This window comes from Pipistrellus kuhlii, unplaced genomic scaffold (genome assembly GCF_014108245.1).
Source record: "Pipistrellus kuhlii isolate mPipKuh1 unplaced genomic scaffold, mPipKuh1.p scaffold_m20_p_18, whole genome shotgun sequence".
NCBI classification, from domain to species: Eukaryota; Metazoa; Chordata; class Mammalia; order Chiroptera; family Vespertilionidae; genus Pipistrellus; species Pipistrellus kuhlii.
In genome coordinates this window covers 18,508,793-18,525,528 of record NW_023425493.1, presented here as the reverse complement: position 1 = coordinate 18,525,528, position 16,736 = coordinate 18,508,793, and the positions used below count along the sequence as shown (strand labels likewise).

Here is a 16,736-nt window from a genome sequence, read left to right as displayed (position 1 = left end):
GTGCAGGGACTAGGGAGACTCCATTAACAACATTCGGAAACATTTTTCAGGACTGGATGAAATAGCCTTTTGGAACAAATTATCACCTCATTATATAGTAACCTTATAAGCAGATGTCATATTAATAAATGAATTTGGCAGAGCAGTAGGATTATGTAGGTTCTAAAATAATCTAATAATCCTGCATAATCTTAGAAAGATTCATTGCTTGGCTCAAGTCAAAGGGCATAGCAAGGTTGGGCTAGATTGTGTGGTTATCCCCGTGTGGATGGAGGTGATGAGATGGCCTAGAGACATAGGACAGAGATGACCCTGCGGTTGGCCTCGTGATGCACTGCTATATTAGACTGCTAGGGAGTTTTTGTTCTTTTTTAGAGGGCAGAAGGATGGCAGAGGGAAGGAATATTGGAGTGACTGAGAGATAATAGAATGGGCAAAGCACTCTGTTATTTAAACATAGTGGGAAAACAGCCTGTCTCCAACAGACAAAATGCTAACAAAATTTCTAGGTCCACTGTTAGGAGCTCAGAATACATTTCTCTCTGAAATAATGTTCAACAGGGTTTTATGGGATAACATTCATAAACAAAAATCCTTTACCAGAATTTTTATACCAAATATATAAAGTTCTCACAGGCTAGCAGGAAGACATCTCCAATAACAACATCAGATAACATGAAGAGTAAAGAGACACTTTAACGGAGAGAAATCACCAATTAATGAGCACTGGGGTAGCTACCACCATTTATTTCTGCTACAACAACATGGAAAACCCCAAGATCATCTCTATCATAATGATTTTTAGTCATTTTTTTGTAATGTTAGTGTTTTATAATGTTATTGATTTTTTTAAGTTTATAAGAAGATTCACTATATATGTATCAATATTCTTAACTAAGTTTTTTCTATAGATATTTATTTCTAATTGTATAGGCAAGTTAATAGAAAATAAGACCAATTATATAAATGTATTAATATTAGGGAATACATACAAGAAAAGAATACTTCAAAGTGTGTATTGATCACATATTGTTACTGTTTGAAAAATAAGCAAACTGGTCAATTCTATACTGAAAATACATTGACCCCATATTTATAGTGATGCTTCCTCCAATTTTAAGCAACATGTATCAGATAAATGTTTTTGTCCTATTATTTCTGTATTTCAAAAAGGAGTCTTTATAAAAAATAATTCCTTTTAAATTCTTTATATTTATTCCAACTATCTCTTTTACTTTCATTCTCTCGGGGACATTTAAGTGTCACTGTAGTGCAGGTATCAGGATTAGGAGTGAGGACGATGGGGTGGAGGGTACAAGGTTGAGTGTGGTGGGGGGAGAAGGACTAAGATGTACCTTTGAGGAATTCATAGTACAGCTGGAGAGAAGCCTACATCTTAAGTACAGGATTATACGACACAGTGTGATAAACACAATGACCAGAGCATGCGGAAAGGGCCATGAGAGCAACAAAGACCTTGCCAAAGGGGCCGGGGGGCACACAGCAAAAAGGACATTTGGACTACATCTAAGTTTAGCCATGTATGGACTCAAAATTCTTCCCAAAATAGAACATTGGCTAAAGCTCTTTCCCATCATTTCTCTGACTAGATGATCTACTTGTATCTCTTCTTGGTCGTTACAGGATTTCACTGTCTTCTCATGTAGGTAGGTTGCTGCATTGCAACTTCATACATTCCAAGGGCATTCTATCTGACAACCAAAGCAAGGGCAGGAAGTGAGAACACAGGGATGTGGCTGTTACATGGCAGGCTCCCAGGTATTATCCTTCGCCCCTCTTATAACATGGGAGAGTCTTTCTTTTTAGGATTCAATGGTTCAACAGGTCTGGAAGGATTTGGGAAGGGAATGCTTCCTTGAGTCCTGTTGCTGGGAGAAGACACGAAATTTAACATGTCAAATGGCAAAGGTATAACCACGGTGGAAGGTTTGTCTGTGAACAAGGATTGGAGGGTGTGGAGGTATCGAAGCTGAACAGCAGCTGGAGTGCCTGACAGAATCTCAGCTGCCATTCTCAGGGACTCGGAGGTGGCTTTCTCCCCTTCTGCAGCGATCATCTAGAGAACAGACGTGAAGAAAAGCAAAGTGAGTTCCCTTCTTCGTTCCTTGACAGTTTTAATCACTATTCAGCAAGCATCTACTATGTGGCAGGTTCTGTGAAGCATAGAACAGACGGTCTTCGTTTTCAAGGATCTTGCTCTAGGGAAGACAGATTACACTATTAATTGTAATTTAGGGCAGACTTTGTTGAAGCAAAAAATGGCAAGTATAGTGAAGTGTTTGGGAGTTATGTCTAGTGGGCCTTGAAAGATTAAAAGGATTTTGCCATATAGAGAAAAGGTTGGCCAATATTCCAGACAAAAACATGGAATCCTGAAAGGGTAATTCCCAACTCAACAAAATGAGTGGGAAAGACTTTCTGAAGGAAAAACACCCATCTCATCACCTAAATGCCACTGTAATGGGCAGAGAGGGTTAGATACCATTCTGCCCAGAAGACCATCTTCCTCCTTGTTCTCCTCCACTTCCCCTCAGTTATCAGCCTTCTATGTGGTTAGAGGTTTTTCCACCTACTTCCTGTTCCTTAAAAGAAATCTGCCTCCCCTTCAGTCCTCATTTTCCTCTTCCCATTCCACCCACACAAGTCAGGAGTTGCTGGCAGCCACATCCTTGCTTCTCACTGGCATGTCTGAGTAGAGGCTGTGGGACGCACAGCCTTCTCTTGGCTCTGGTGTGGAGGAAACTGGCCCCTGAGCATGGTTGTCTCTCCTGAGCTTGCGCAGAGCTAGGGAGACAGATCTGGGTGTCATTAACCTATAGGTGACAAGAGAAGAAGGATGGAGTGTGGTGAGATGCCTTCAGGGAGAGAGAACGAAGACAAGACTCATGCTGGAGGAGATGATCACTGTTACCAATGGCCTCAGAGAGGGAGTAGCAGGAGGAGAGGTTGCATTAGTCATTTAGGAGCTACTAGCACACGAGCGATTGTAATACAGCTGGTTGGAGTGGGGAGCACAAGCCAGATTCCTCCCAGCGCCTGGACAGATGGGAGGTGGGGAAGCAAAGGGGAGATGTTCTGCATGAGCAGGCCTTCCAGATTCCCCGGAGCTCCTCAAAGAGCAACCTTGGAGGGCAGATGGCCTGCTCGGTGCTGGCTCACCCGCACTCGGGCCTGTCTCTGCGCTTCGGCTTCCACAGCCAGGGAGTGCTGAAGCCCGGCCGGCAGCCGCACATCCTTACTGAAAGAGAAAGAACGTGGCCAGGTAGGTGTGCAGCTCCGTACAGTCTTACCCCCTTCCCTACTATTGTTTCACGACGCACAGAAAATCCTGATTAACAGAGCGCCATCCCCAGATCCCTGGGCAGACAGCCGGCTCTAAGAATGTGTCTCAAGGGTCAGTGCCTTATTGCAGGTTTTTACTATCACTGATGCTACAGTAGAGCTATGGTTTTCTCTTTCCATGGAGAACAAATTTTGTGTTGATGGATTATGTTTAATCTAAACCCTAACTTAGTTTATTTAATCTAAATCCCAGCTATTAAATTAGAACAATGAAAAAAAAAAGCCATGAAGAACCATGTTATTAATAAGAAGAATAAGGGAAGTTATCTAAGTTTATACAAGAGAATTGTCTTGAAAAGCACAGAACTGACCAAATAAGAACAATACTTAATGTATTACAAAAAAAGATACAACATTTTGCTTTTACCCTGAACACAACAATGAAAAATACATGGGTTGAAAACAGCCTGGCAATTCCTCCGAAAGTTAAATATAGAGTTACCATATGAACCAGTAATCCCACTCCTAGGTACCTACCCAAAAGAATTGAAAACATGTTCACATAAAAACTTGCATGTGAATGTTCATTGCAGTATTATTCATAATAGCCCCAAAGTGGAAACAACCCAAATGTCCATCAGTCGATGAGAAAATAAACAAAATGTGTTCTAGTCACACAATGGAATAATGGAATGACATACTAATTCATGTTACAGCATGAGTGAACTTTGAAAACATTGTGCTAAGTGAAAGAAGCCAGACACAGAGGCCACATATTGTATAATTGCCTTTATATACAATGTCCAGAACAGGCAAATCCAGAGAGAGTGGTTATCAGGGCCTGGGGAGGAGGGAAAATGAGAGGTTTCTGCTAAAGGCACAGGCTTTCTTTTTTGGGGTGATAAAAATATTCTAGAATTAGTGGGTAGTGATGGTTGCACCATTTTGTGAATATACTAAAAATCACTGCATTGTACTTTAAAGTGGTTTAAAAGATGAGTTTTATGTTATGTGATTTTATTTCAAAATATTTTTAAATTCATACAGAGAGATTTCTCAGAAAATGAAAGTAATTGGCCCAAATGTCACAATGATTGTGTTACGTTTATGAAATAATAGATATAGGTGTTTGGGGTTTTTTTCTCCCCCAAATGTATGCTATTATGGCTATAGTCATATACTCACGCAATGAAAAATAACTTATCAAATAAATTTTTTTTAATAAAACCAAAATATTTCCATCTATCATATTGTTCTTCCCAGTTAATTTCCTACCCACATTTCTGTTCTCTCCACTTTGATTCCCCAAATACAGGTCACTGAATCCAAGGCAACCTGTAGAGGGAAGAGTTGAGATGTCAATGACAACCTCCAGATGGTGCTTGTACGTGTCCTTACAAGAGGGATGCAGAGGGAGATAAGACTCCAGAAGAAAAGGTGATGCGATGATAATGACGGAAGCAGGCAGCAGAGTGGTGTACTTTGAAGACGGAGGAAGGGCTGCGCGCTAAGAAATGCAGGTGAAATAGGAAAGGAAACAGATTCTCCTTCCAGAGCCTCTATTGGGCACCAGCCCTGTTGACCCCTTGACTTTGGCCCAGTGAAACTAACTCTGGACTTCTCTAGCCTTCAAAAACAAAGATTAAATGTATGTTGTTTTAAGCCACCAAGCTTGTGGCAATTTGTCATAAAAGCAATGGGAAATGCTACAGATGGCGTACTTGTTAAATCTGTTTTAAAGTGCATTTATTAGAAACCCAGAGTCTGTAGTCTCGCTCTTAATTAACAGGTTTTTTCAATGACAGGTGCTTGCACGGCCTTCCTGTTGGTGGCATCCGTTTCCCCCACATCCAATTCCAGGAGGCGGGGGGAAATGAACAGTGGGTTCTGCAGAAAAATGGACAAGGCATGGAGCTCCACATGTGGGCTCATATTCTTCTCCTTTTTAATCATTTCTGATGATTTTTTAATTGTTAGATAACTAATAAGCTTAGTGCATTGAGAAACCTGAGAAGATTGACTAATTTGGTAGTTTGTTGAGAGGAAGGAATGTTGAAAAAGCCGTCACAGAGGAGGTGGCATGGTAAAGAACAAATGGATTTTGCCTGTGGAGAAAGGGAAGTATTGCATGCAGAGGAGACAGCCTAAGTCTCAGGCCTCCGAGGCAGGGAAGCCGGCGGAATACTAAGGAGCCTGGAGTATCAGATACTCGCGGGAAGGACAGCAAGAAGTGAGGCTGCAACAGCTGGGCTGTTTCTTCACTCAGCCAAAGAGCATGATCCGGCTGCTGTGTGATCACCCTGTGCCAGGCTCTGAGACAGAGAATGAATAAAATATGGCCCCTGCCATACCGAGTTCATAACACAGGAGACAAATGTATAAATACACAAAATATAATTCAGCGTAACAAGGCAAGCTTGGATGTCAAGAATCTGGACTTTATCCTTTAATGGAGAGGGAAGAACAGGAAGAGCTAATGAACAGGGACCGGGGTGGGGGTGGGGGGCACCACTTGGCTGGTTTTTAAATTCCAGAGCAACAACTTTCCTGTGCCCCTCTTGTTATAACTTTTCCTCTTTTTAGCTTCTCTTGTTTATTGAATTCTTCCCTTTATTTACAACCAGTATGCTAATCACTGTTTTATCACTAACAAGTGGAACAACTCACAAATATTTGGGTACTTCATTTTCTCAGATTAGTGTCTGCTCAGGCCCCATCAGCACAATTACTATCAATGCCTTTGGTCCTTAGAGCCTCCTTTAGGAGTCCCTCTTTCAGTCATGATTCATCACCCCCTACCTCAGTTCTGTGCCCCATGGCCTCATGACAGGCTCTGTCACTGGTGGTGACTACCATCTGACCAGTCAGTTTTCTGGAATCCTGCTCTGTTCTTGCCTCTCTTCTTAATACCTTTCCCAATCTTGAGAGGCAGTTCTGGCTCTTCGCTACCCACCCCCACCACCCCAAATTCCAAATCAGTTAAATCTAGATGATTGGGAAATTAATCATGGAAGGGTCTGTGACATCTTTTTATCTGAAAGTCTGATTTGAACTTATCATTGTTTAACTTTGTTTTCCCAACTTGACAGCTCCCAGGAGACATTACTTATCATCTTGGTATGCCACCAACCTTTCCCATCTATCCCCCATCCTCACCCGGCCAGCTTCCACTCCCACCACTTTGTGCCATGTGGGAACTTTACAATGAGTCTGAAGCTGCTGGAGTAAGGTTGAGAGCAAGCACTATGGCAACGACTGCCTAACCTGCACCATACTGGTGACTAGGATTGGTTCAGGATCAATGTGATAATTTTTACCTTCAACAGTGAAGACCTGGCACCTGGCAGATTCTATAAATGATCAATGAAGAAAATGAATAAAAGATAAAATTTCAACACATTCAGTGTTAAATTTACTGAAGTACCTTTACATCTTGGGCGATGTTCTTCCTCTCTAGGAGAATTTCAGTGAGGGATCGATGTGCTAGCAGACGCTTCATGGTGGTTTGCACGAGGAACTGAATAGTTTTGGACACGTGAACAAGGCTGCTCAGGAGAAGAGAGGCATTTTCTATTCGGTAGTAGCAGATGGCATCTATCTCCATAATAAACATGTCTTTGGTCACAACCTACGCAGAAAAGAGAGTGTGGCTGACAGGCCTGATTCTTTCCCATTTGGGATTAAAGGAACTAGAACTAAATGTGTTCAAGGGGAATTTTCTCAAAGGAAGATTTTAGCAAGGAAAGAACCAAAGAGTAGTTGGCCTGCCCATTATTAAAAATAAACATGTTTCTGAAGATTAAGGAGTTTTTACTAATTACACCAAAACTCTCACAATTTAAGGGAATCCTGTTGTAAATATTTTTGTAAAAAAAAAAAAAAAATCAGAAAGAATTTTCTGACATGAAAAAATCAGTTGTGTATCAGGTCTTTTTAAACTGATGCCCCCAAAAATGTGCCGAAGAGAAGCACGGTCTGGGAAATGACCATGAGCATGCTCTGCGTGCTGGGTGCACACGAGAGGGCAGGCTGGTATTGCACGCCCAGTGCCCTCACAGACGCATGTGCTCAGCACTTCCATGGTCAGACCCTTCATGAGGACATATCATAAGGATTTAGCTGCAAGGATGTTATTCACAGTATTGCTTACTGTAATAAGAAATTGGAAACAACCTAATATCAACAACAGGGAATTATAAATTGTGGTACATATGTCCATACACTAGCATGCTTGTGTCCATGTAAAATAAAAGGGTGGAAACATGGCTAATATATGAAAAGATAATCACAAAAATTGTTGGGTAGAAAGTCATGCTAGGCCAGCTGGTGTGACTCAGTGGCTGAATGTCAACCCAGGAACCAAGAGGTAATGATTTGAAGGAAAAAAAAAAAGAGGTAAGGATTCAATTCTGGTCAAGGCGCACACCCAGGTTTGGGCTTGATCCCCAGTAGGAAGCATGCAGAAGGCAACTGATTGATGTTGATATTTTTCTGTCATTTCTCTCTCCATATCTCTCTCTCTCTCTCTCTGTCATTTCTCTGTGTGTCATTTCTCTCTCTATCTCTCTATCTCTCTCCCTCCCTCTCCCTTTTCCCTCCTCTTTCTGTAAAAGAAATCAATTAAAATATATTAAAAGTAAAATAAGTCATGATACTATGGAATGTATGGTTTGATATATATTCCTGTCTGTAAATATAACCACACATGCAGATAAGTCTGAAATGATACACTCCAAAATATCTAGATCTATATATATATGTAATAGGATTAGGGGTAAATTTTTTTTTCATTTTATTATCTGAAATAAGCCTTTAAATATATATAAGTTCTGTTTTTATTTAACAAAAGAAAGCATAAGGAAGATCTTCGAACTGAAAGTGAGGAACAGTTAGGAAAGACTTATAAATCTAAATTACTAATAGAAAAAAATCTAGGTGTTACCTCTACTTTTTAAATTTCTTATTTGTGGTAAAATACACATAACATCAAATTTACCATCTTAACCATTTTTTAAGTGTACAGTTCAGGAGTGTTAAGTACATTCATATTGTTGTACAACCAATCTCCAGAACTCTTCTCATCTTGTAAAACTGAAACTTTTAAGCAAGAACTTTCCATTCCTCTTCCCAACCCCTGTAAACCCCTCTACTTTCTGTCTCCCTGGTTTGACTACTCTAGGTACCTCATGTAAGTGGAATCATTCAGTATTGTCTTTTCCTGACTGATTTACTTCACTTAGCTTAATGTTCTCCAGGTTCATCCTTAATGTAGTAAGTGTCTGAATGTCCTTACTTTCCAAGGTTGAATAATTTTCCATGGTAGGTATATACCGCATTTTGTTCATTCAGCCACTGAAGGACACTTGGATTTCTTTCACCTCTTAGTCATTGTAACTAATATTGCTATGGACATATATATACAGTATAAATACATCTTCAAAATTTTGCTTTCAGTTCTTTGGGGTATATACCCACAAGTGGAATTACTGGACTAAATGGCAATTCGGTTTTAAATTTTTTGAGGAATTGCTGTATTCTTTTCCACAGCAGCAGTACCATTTTACCTAATCACTAATAGTATACAAGGGTTGCAATGCCTGCACTTGTTATTTTCTGGCCTTTTTTCCCCTTCGCTTTAGTAGCCACGCTAATAGATGTGAGGTGGGATCTCATTGTGGTTTTGATTTGCATTTTTCTATTGATTAGTGATTTTGAACGTTTGTTCACATTTGTTGACAATTTTTTATATTTTCTTTGGAGACATGCTATTCAAGTCTGTATCAGCCAGGTCTCTCCAGAGAAATAGAATCTGTGTGTGTGTGTGTGTGTGTGTGTGTGTGTGTGTAAGAGATTTTAAGGAATTGACTTATATATTGAGAGACTGACAAAAAGTCATGCTAGCCCAGCTGGTGTGTCCAAAATCTTCAAGAGAGGTCAACAGGAGGCTCAAGGGAAAGTTGATGTTGCCACTCCAGCCTGAGAGCAGTCTGTTTGCAGAATTCTCTCCTCCTCAAGGGGAGTGCAATCTTTCTCTTGAAGCCTCCAACTGATTGGGTGAGGCCCAACCACATTATAGAACGTAATCTGCCTTACTCAAAGTCTACTGATTTAATATTAATCTTATCTAAAAGTACTTCTACAGCAATATCCAGATGTTCCTGACCAAACTTCTAGATACCATAGCTTAGTCAAGTTGATACATAAAAATTAATCATCACAAGTACTTTTTAAAAAATTATTATTGTTTGCTTTCTTGTTGAGTTGTAAGATTTCTTTATATCTATTAGATATTAACCCTTTATCAGACATGTTATTTTCTTCCATCCCATAGAGTGGTTGTTCATCCTGTTGATTGCATCCTTTGATGTACAGGAATTTTTTCATATTGATGTAGTCCATATCTCTATTTCCCTTTTCTACTTTTGATCTTAAGTAGTTATTTTGCCTTAGACCAGCCATGTAAAATGTAGAGAGAGCAAAATCCATCATTTGGCTTACCTCATGAAAGGGAATCTCCAAGGTTTGGAGACGAAGGTCAATCTTGTGGTAGGTATCCAGGTAGGGCAAAAAGAAGAAAAGACCTAGAAGAGGGAGAGGAGAAAGTTACAGGTGAATGGCTAGCGTGGATACTGTTTGGGGTTCACTTTTCGGGGGTCAGGCTGCACATGTCATTGCTTTTCTTAACCTGCAACCACACACAGGCCCTTGGGCAACCCCACCACTACCCCTATAGTGTTTGTTGTTGCTAAGGTTACTATATAATTTGTTGTTCAATCTGGAAACACTTTTGAGAGTGAAAAGAGAGCACAGTTACAACCTACTCAAGGACAACAGGCATAAAAAGAGATCATTCTTGGCAAAATAGGCTGCATGATCACCTTGGTTGGTTGATTATGAATCTTCTAATTCTGATTTATGTCTCCTAGTCTGGTCTCTATTCTCTACCTTTTTCTGTAGAGCTGTCTGGGAACTTTGGACCCTTTCCAATATATGCACTGTGGGACTTGGCTCCTTTTCATGCCTTCCTGGCTCACGTGGCTCTCTAAATCCCAACTACTAGACCTTTCAGACTAACCATGCTTCTGTCAGTGCCCATTATCCGCTTGGACCTCTGAACATCAGCTCCACTGGACTTGGAGGTCCTAGGACTCAGAAACCATGTCTCATTCCTGTTGATATCTCTGGTAGTTATACAGTATCTGAAGTATAAGAAGTGCTCATTCTGTTTTTCTTCAATCCCACCAACTGAAAACCAATGTGTTACCTGGATGCTGAACTTTGCCTATTTCCCATAGTTTGGTCTGACCCTCTAAACTTTGAATTAGCTTAGCTTTGCTCTGAGAATTCACAGAACTCTGACCATACACACATTCTACTAAAACTCGTGCCTGGACATGGGTTCTAAGCCCACCTGTTACTCTGGGCAGCCTGGCCCTGGCATTTAGTTCTTGCACCCATCTTCTCTTTTGGTTATTGTGACCTGGTAGTAATGCTCTCTGAAGAATTTCTTAATAAACCATGTTACCAGTACCAGATTGGAAAATGGAGATATCAGGAATCAAGTTATTTCATGTAATCTAAGGTCCATATTACAAATATGCATGGACTGAAGAAATTGGCAGGACTACAGGGGGTTAAGAAACGGTTCCTTACCAGGGCCTTTGGCTCTCCCAGGAAGCAGATGTCCCAGTCGGAATATAATTACTCTCTCGTATTCTTGTACAACCTAAAAGCAAATTTAATACTTTTGAATCACTTCAAGAAAGAAAAAGAGAGTCTTCAAAAAGCCTTCACATGAGAGGAATTCTAGGTATCAGGAATCTTTTGTTTTGAGAACCAAGAAAAAATTTGCTATGTAGGTTTCCAAAATCTACATTTAGTAAGTGTAGAATTTCAGAAACCAATAATAATAATAATAATAATAAAACTATATTGGCCATGTTCATTTTTGAGCCCATGAACCGAATATTGATTAAGAGCCATGATTATCTAAAAAAAAAAAATTATATATATATATATATATATATAATGCTTCCACTAATGTTCAACAGTCCCTAACTCAAAGAAATCAGAGAATGTTTTCCACAGCATGCTCAATCTTATATTTTTCTGTCTCTTCTGCATGATTAGTTTTTATATGTATCAATTATGAGTTATTTAATAGAAAGAGGGAGTATATTTTAGTATCACTTCTTATATTTTGTTTCAAATTGTGAAAAGTATCGCAAAATAATACCTGAATCTTCTACCTTAGGACACTGTAAATAAAAGAGCAAACTAAATCTAAAGCAAGAAGAAAGAAGATAATGAAGTTAGAGTGGAAATAAATGCAATAGAAAAGAGAAAACCAATAGAGAAAAATCAGCAGAATCAAAAGTTGGCTCTTTGAAAACATCAACAAAATTGACCAATATTTATCTAGACTGACCAATAAAAAAGAGGACTCAAATTGCTAAAACCAGGAATCAAATTGCTAAAACAGGGACATCGCTACTGCCCTTACAGAAATAAAAAAATATTATAAGAAAATACTATGAACTATTAGATGAAATGGACAAAATCTTATAGATACACAAACTACCAAAACTGATCAAGAAGAATAAGAAAAACAGAAAAGAACTACGAGGAAGAGATTAAATTAGTAGTTTAAAAATTTCACACTAAGAAAAATCCATGATTAGATGGCTTCGCTGGTGAATTCTGCCAAACATTTAAAGAAAAAGTAATACCAGTTAGTCACAAGTTCTCCCCCATCCTGGCCACTAGCGTGTTCCCACATCACTGACCTTACTGGGCACGTATCTAAACTGCCTTTGTCTAGTCTCATCCCCCATCAGTCAGTGGGGAACAGACTTGGAGAATGTCAAAGGCAGCTTTTTGGCAAAGCTGTATAAATGGCACGCCTCTTAGATGTGGTCTCTCTAGTCTTCCCTTTTTTCCTTTCCTGTTACATAATAACCAGGTTATTACAATGGCACCATTTGTGTTACGAGTGCAGATGACCTAGGTGTAGCCCCTGTCTTGAAGGGGCTCTCCATGTAATCGGAGAGATGGGGTGTCAACAAATATTATACACGTGGTAAGTGCTAGAATGGATGTGGAAGCAGAGTGACACAAGAGCTGCAGGAAGTCAAGGAAGTCTTCACAGTTACATGTGAGCAACGTCTTAAAGGAGTAGGCTCTCTCTCGGGAGGGGAGGTGAGTGGGGAGGGCATTCCATGGGGAGCAGACAGCCCTTATTGAAACACAGCAGTAAAAGTGGGCATGTTGTGGTTCCTGAGAGGCTCCGGGAAATTACTTAAAGGATCTCACCTTTATGCAGAACCAGATAGAAAAAGGGAAGGTCAGGATGATGATGAGCAGGGATGAGAGGACAATAAGCCACTCACAGGCCCCTAACCCAGAAGACTTGGTACCTTAAAAAAAGAAAAGAAAAAGAAGTATATTGAAACTTCACTATCTTCACTGACTAGCCTGTGTTGTCCAGTCCTTGGTATTAGGGTCAGAACAGTTGTAGACTTCCATGGGAATGTTAGAATGATCTGGGTATCAGGGAAGTCAGTTCACAGGGCTAGGGCATTGTCTGTGTGAAGGGCCATGTGGGCCTATGGAAGGCGGAGCAGGCCCCTGAAAAGCATTTCCAATGCTTTCTCCAAGGAAATTACATTCTATGGAATTTGTTTCTCATGTAATCTACTTTGGAAAATGCTGCTCCATTAACATCATGCTAGCTCCCCTCCTCCCCACCCTTATTCTTCCTTAAGAGCAATAACAGTTCTATTGCTCTGTTTAATTAGTAAATACAAATATTTCACTTACAGTGGTAACCATGCCAGGTAAAAACAAATAAATGCACATACAGACAAAATTACATTTTATAAGTGAAAAAGGCACAACATTCTTTCACACAGCAATTAAGGATATGAACAGAAAAACTAATATCTATACCCCAAACCTAACTGAAAGCTTTGCTCACAAAATATTCTCTTGGAATCAGTTCCTTGCATATCCGATTTGTTTGATTTAAGTGACCAGGGAACCATTAAATGTTAAAGTAGGAAGAGCTGTTAGATATGACAGAGTCTGAGAATCCCCAACATTTTGGTAAAGGAAAGGGCTTTTTCATTTCTCCTAAATCTTAAGAAGCCTGGAGTGGGGAGTGGGGGCTAAAGGAGGCAGGGGAGTGGATGTTGCTGTCTCTTGCTCCCCTTAATCCTGGGGAGCCACAGAAACCCCCCAGACAGGGCTCAGCAAGGCGGCCTCACCCTCAGTGAGACTTCTCATCCACTGCTTAGGGCTCCCGGCTCTCCTCACTGGATAGCTGAAGAGACTGGATGAAGCCCACACAGAAGAAACTACTTGCCCAAGGCCACAGCTGGTTGGTGCCAATGCTGGGATTTAAACTCGGGTCTGGCTCTTAGGTACTTGGCTCTGCTTCCTTTGCTTTTAGAAAAATGGTCATCCCAAAGAAGCTTGAACAGGCTTTTCCGTAGGATTGACCGGTGGGGATGAGGATGGAAAAGTAAGTGGCATAGTTGCCGGGAGCCACCAGCTCATGCATGTCTTCCCTTCCGTTGGGTGCCCCTGTAGTCCTCCACGGCCATAACATCCAGCTGCACCGCTTCTTTGCTGTGTGCTCTGGTCCCTAACCTGGACCACACTCCCTCCGGCCACCCCTTCTTGTCTGGCCCCTGAGATCCATGGTACTTGGTTGATGTTATTTGTCTTCCTTCGGATGCATTTGGTAGATGCCCCTTGGGGATGTCTCAGGCCCGGCCTCGATGGCGTTGGGCATGGTGACTCCCTCCACTCCATCTGACATTTCTTGGGAGCCATCGGAAAGGAAGGCCGCCCTCCCTCCCGGCTCCCACCTGCCCGCCCTACCTTCATCGGGCCGCTCGCTCTCCAGCGGCGCCATCGCCTCGGCGCCCTCCTCGGCGGGGCCCCGCACCTCATCCACGTCCACCACGGTGGCGGCCACGGCGGCCGCGGGCGCGCGGGGCTCCCGGGGGCTCCCCTCCCGCCCGCCGTCCCGCCGCTCGCGCCCCGCATCCCGGCGCCCGCGGCCGCCGCCCCTCTCGGCCCTCGCCCTCCGGTCCTCCGGGCGGGGGGCCCCGCCGCCGCTCCCCCGCGCCTCCCTGGAGCGGCTCCGCGCCCTCCTCTCCATCCTCCGCCGGAGCGCGGGGCCCGCAGAGTCGCTGCGGGGTGGCCCGGGGGCGGTCTTGAACGTGGACGGAGGCGGGGGTGGGCCCGGGGCGGGCCGCCAGGGGGGGCTCCGCTCGGAGGGGAGCTGTGGCCGCTCCCGCCCACGGGGGTGACTTTGGGCGGAGAGTTTGGGAAGCCCGCGTGCCGGGCCGCGGGTTTAAGAACGTGTTTGCTGGGGATGATGCGCCTGAAATGCGGGCGCAGGAACGGAAAAGCCGTCCACTGGGGAACCTCCGGGGTAAAGTTAGAAGCTTCTCCCCAAGCCCGTCCTTACGCGCCTTGGGGTCCTCCCCTCACTTAGTTCACGTCCTGGCCCTGCTCCTCCTGCCAATGCTTTGGCTGGAGATGGTGTTGGCACTACTCTTGGGAGGATTTAGACTTTAAAAGGGGGAAAGGAAGTCTTTTGGATCGCTATCCTCACACACACACACACACACACACACACACACACTTAGGTTTTATTTTTATTTGTTATTGTGACTAGGACTTGAGCCTGTTGATTGTGTGTGTCATGCTCCTTGAAGGGTCTTAGCGGGGAAGAGATCTGAGTAAACTTCTGTGTGTAGGGGAGGGACACTCTGTCGCTGACCAGGCCTGTTCCGCTTCCCAGCTGAAGGCAGGAGCTTGGCTTTTCCAAGGATCCCTGGCAGTGCTCTATGGGCAGCAGACCCCACCCCCGAGGATGAGACAGTGAATAAGCTTCTCTGTCACTCTCTACTCATGATCCTTTTCACACTGAATTCGAGGTTGGCCTAGGACTCTAGGTAACCCTACAAACTCAAGATCAAGTAGCTCAGATCGCATGATGGTAGAAATAACGCTCACTTATCTTTCTTTTCCAATATTTGAGTTTACTCAGCAGTAGCTTTTTTCCTCTCAAAAATCTTACTGGAGAATGAGAACCTGAAGTAACACCAAAGGGTTTGGAGAAACTACGCCACTACTTTCTTCCATATATTCCAAGTGTAGGCTTCTGGGAATAAAGTCATTAAAAAAATTAGCAATAAAGCACGTTGAATAAATGTGGTTTTTACTCTCTAAACCTTTTTTATTGCCTGAGTTCCCTAAGAGAGGGCAAATATTTCCTCTCATGTGCCTGCCCCAATGAATGTTCCTGCCGAGAGCGGCACCATGAGAAAAACTCTGAGGCTGCCTTTGGCCCACAGAGGGAAAGTCTCCTGATTGTTCAATATCCGCTCACATTCATAGCTGCCATTATACATTGCTAGTTTATCATCCTGCAAAGATTTCCCTGTTTGAAAAAGTATGAAACTGTTGGTAGCACTTACTGATACTTTCCCCCTCAGCCTTTGATTGTTACAGATTAATTCGATCTAGAGCCCTAAACTCTTGAATCAAAATTTCATCTCAATTTTTACTCCAAGAATTGGCAAGGTATCTGGATAAACGATGCTCTCAAAACTGTACCCTACCTCCCAGTAAGATAGAGGGGTTTCTTGCAGAAGAGAAACTGGTGAGAAAAGGCCCTGTGTTGGGTGTTGGTTCTCAGTCTCTTATGCTGTAGGACCGCTGACAAGGTACGTAATCACTTCTTCATTTTTTTTTATATCCTTATTTTAACTGTAATCGATACAAGCACCTGCTTATCACACAGGCCTGTTGGGATTATAAATGACAGCGATGCTGAGAAAGTGCATCACATTCATTCCGTGGTAAAACGGTCAGCACAGCATCTCTGGGAGGTGCGGGAGAGGGGCGAGTGCTGAGGCAGCAACACGAGTCTCTAGCTGGCTGGCCTCGTCTACTCTTAGGATGTTGCTGTTTTCTTTCAGACTCCCTTTTAATTAATGTTGGTCATCCCTTTGTTGAAAATATTATACGTAGACATTTTTAAACTCTCAATACCTCCCTTCTTGTTTGGATTTGTTAAGAGACTGACATGTGTGCGAATGGGGAGGAACAATTAAACTTGTTGACCTTGGGTTTGTTTCTGAGACAAAAGGTCGTCAAAGATTTCAAGGCTTTAAAAATTATACTTATTTCACTTGTTGTTTTTGAAATGTTATATCCATTTGGATAAAGGAGTGAATATTGATTTATATGAATTACTTAATGAAAAGGCTGGAATTCATTGCCACTAAATAAAATTGCAAATCTTATTTTAGAGCTCTTAAGAAACTAAGACGACTTAAATTTGACTTTTTTTTTTTTTTTTTTTTTTTTCCTATTTGACTTTGACTTTCTCGGTTTGTAGATGGCAAAGAGAC

General features: G+C 42.1%; 1 protein-coding gene across 2 annotated transcripts; it reads right to left on the bottom strand.

Annotated features, from left to right (window-relative positions):
- Nucleotides 1–1,189: 1,189 nt before the first annotated feature.
- On the bottom strand, nt 1,190–14,496 carry NPHS2 (NPHS2 stomatin family member, podocin). 2 transcript variants are annotated; one of them, XM_036442754.2, is made up of 8 exons: nt 14,188–14,496; nt 12,616–12,719; nt 10,957–11,029; nt 9,802–9,884; nt 6,728–6,931; nt 4,583–4,638; nt 3,181–3,259; nt 1,190–2,077 (listed from the first exon to the last, which is right to left on the bottom strand). In XM_036442754.2, exons 1-8 carry the CDS (start codon nt 14,468–14,470, stop codon nt 1,799–1,801), a joined length of 1,161 nt encoding a protein of 386 aa, XP_036298647.1. In that variant the 5' UTR covers nt 14,471–14,496; the 3' UTR covers nt 1,190–1,798. The 2 variants fall into 2 exon arrangements, with proteins under 2 accessions (XP_036298647.1, XP_036298648.1); XM_036442755.2 differs by having other exon boundaries at nt 1,962–2,219.
- Between the last annotated feature and the right edge of the window lie 2,240 nt (nt 14,497–16,736).

What these genes read in the sequence shown, in the direction of transcription:
- NPHS2 (XM_036442754.2), bottom strand. Translation starts at nt 14,470, where the DNA reads ATGGAGAGGAGGGCGCGGAGCCGCTCCAGGGAGGCGCGGGGGAGCGGC. An exon ending in TGGAGATTCCCTTTCATGAG is followed by an intron (nt 6,932 to 9,801) that starts GTAAGCCAAATG and finishes TTTTCTGCGTAG; the next exon opens with GTTGTGACCAAAGACATGTT. An exon ending in ACATCGCCCAAGATGTAAAG is followed by an intron (nt 4,639 to 6,727) that starts GTACTTCAGTAA and finishes TTCCCTCTACAG; the next exon opens with GTTGCCTTGGATTCAGTGAC.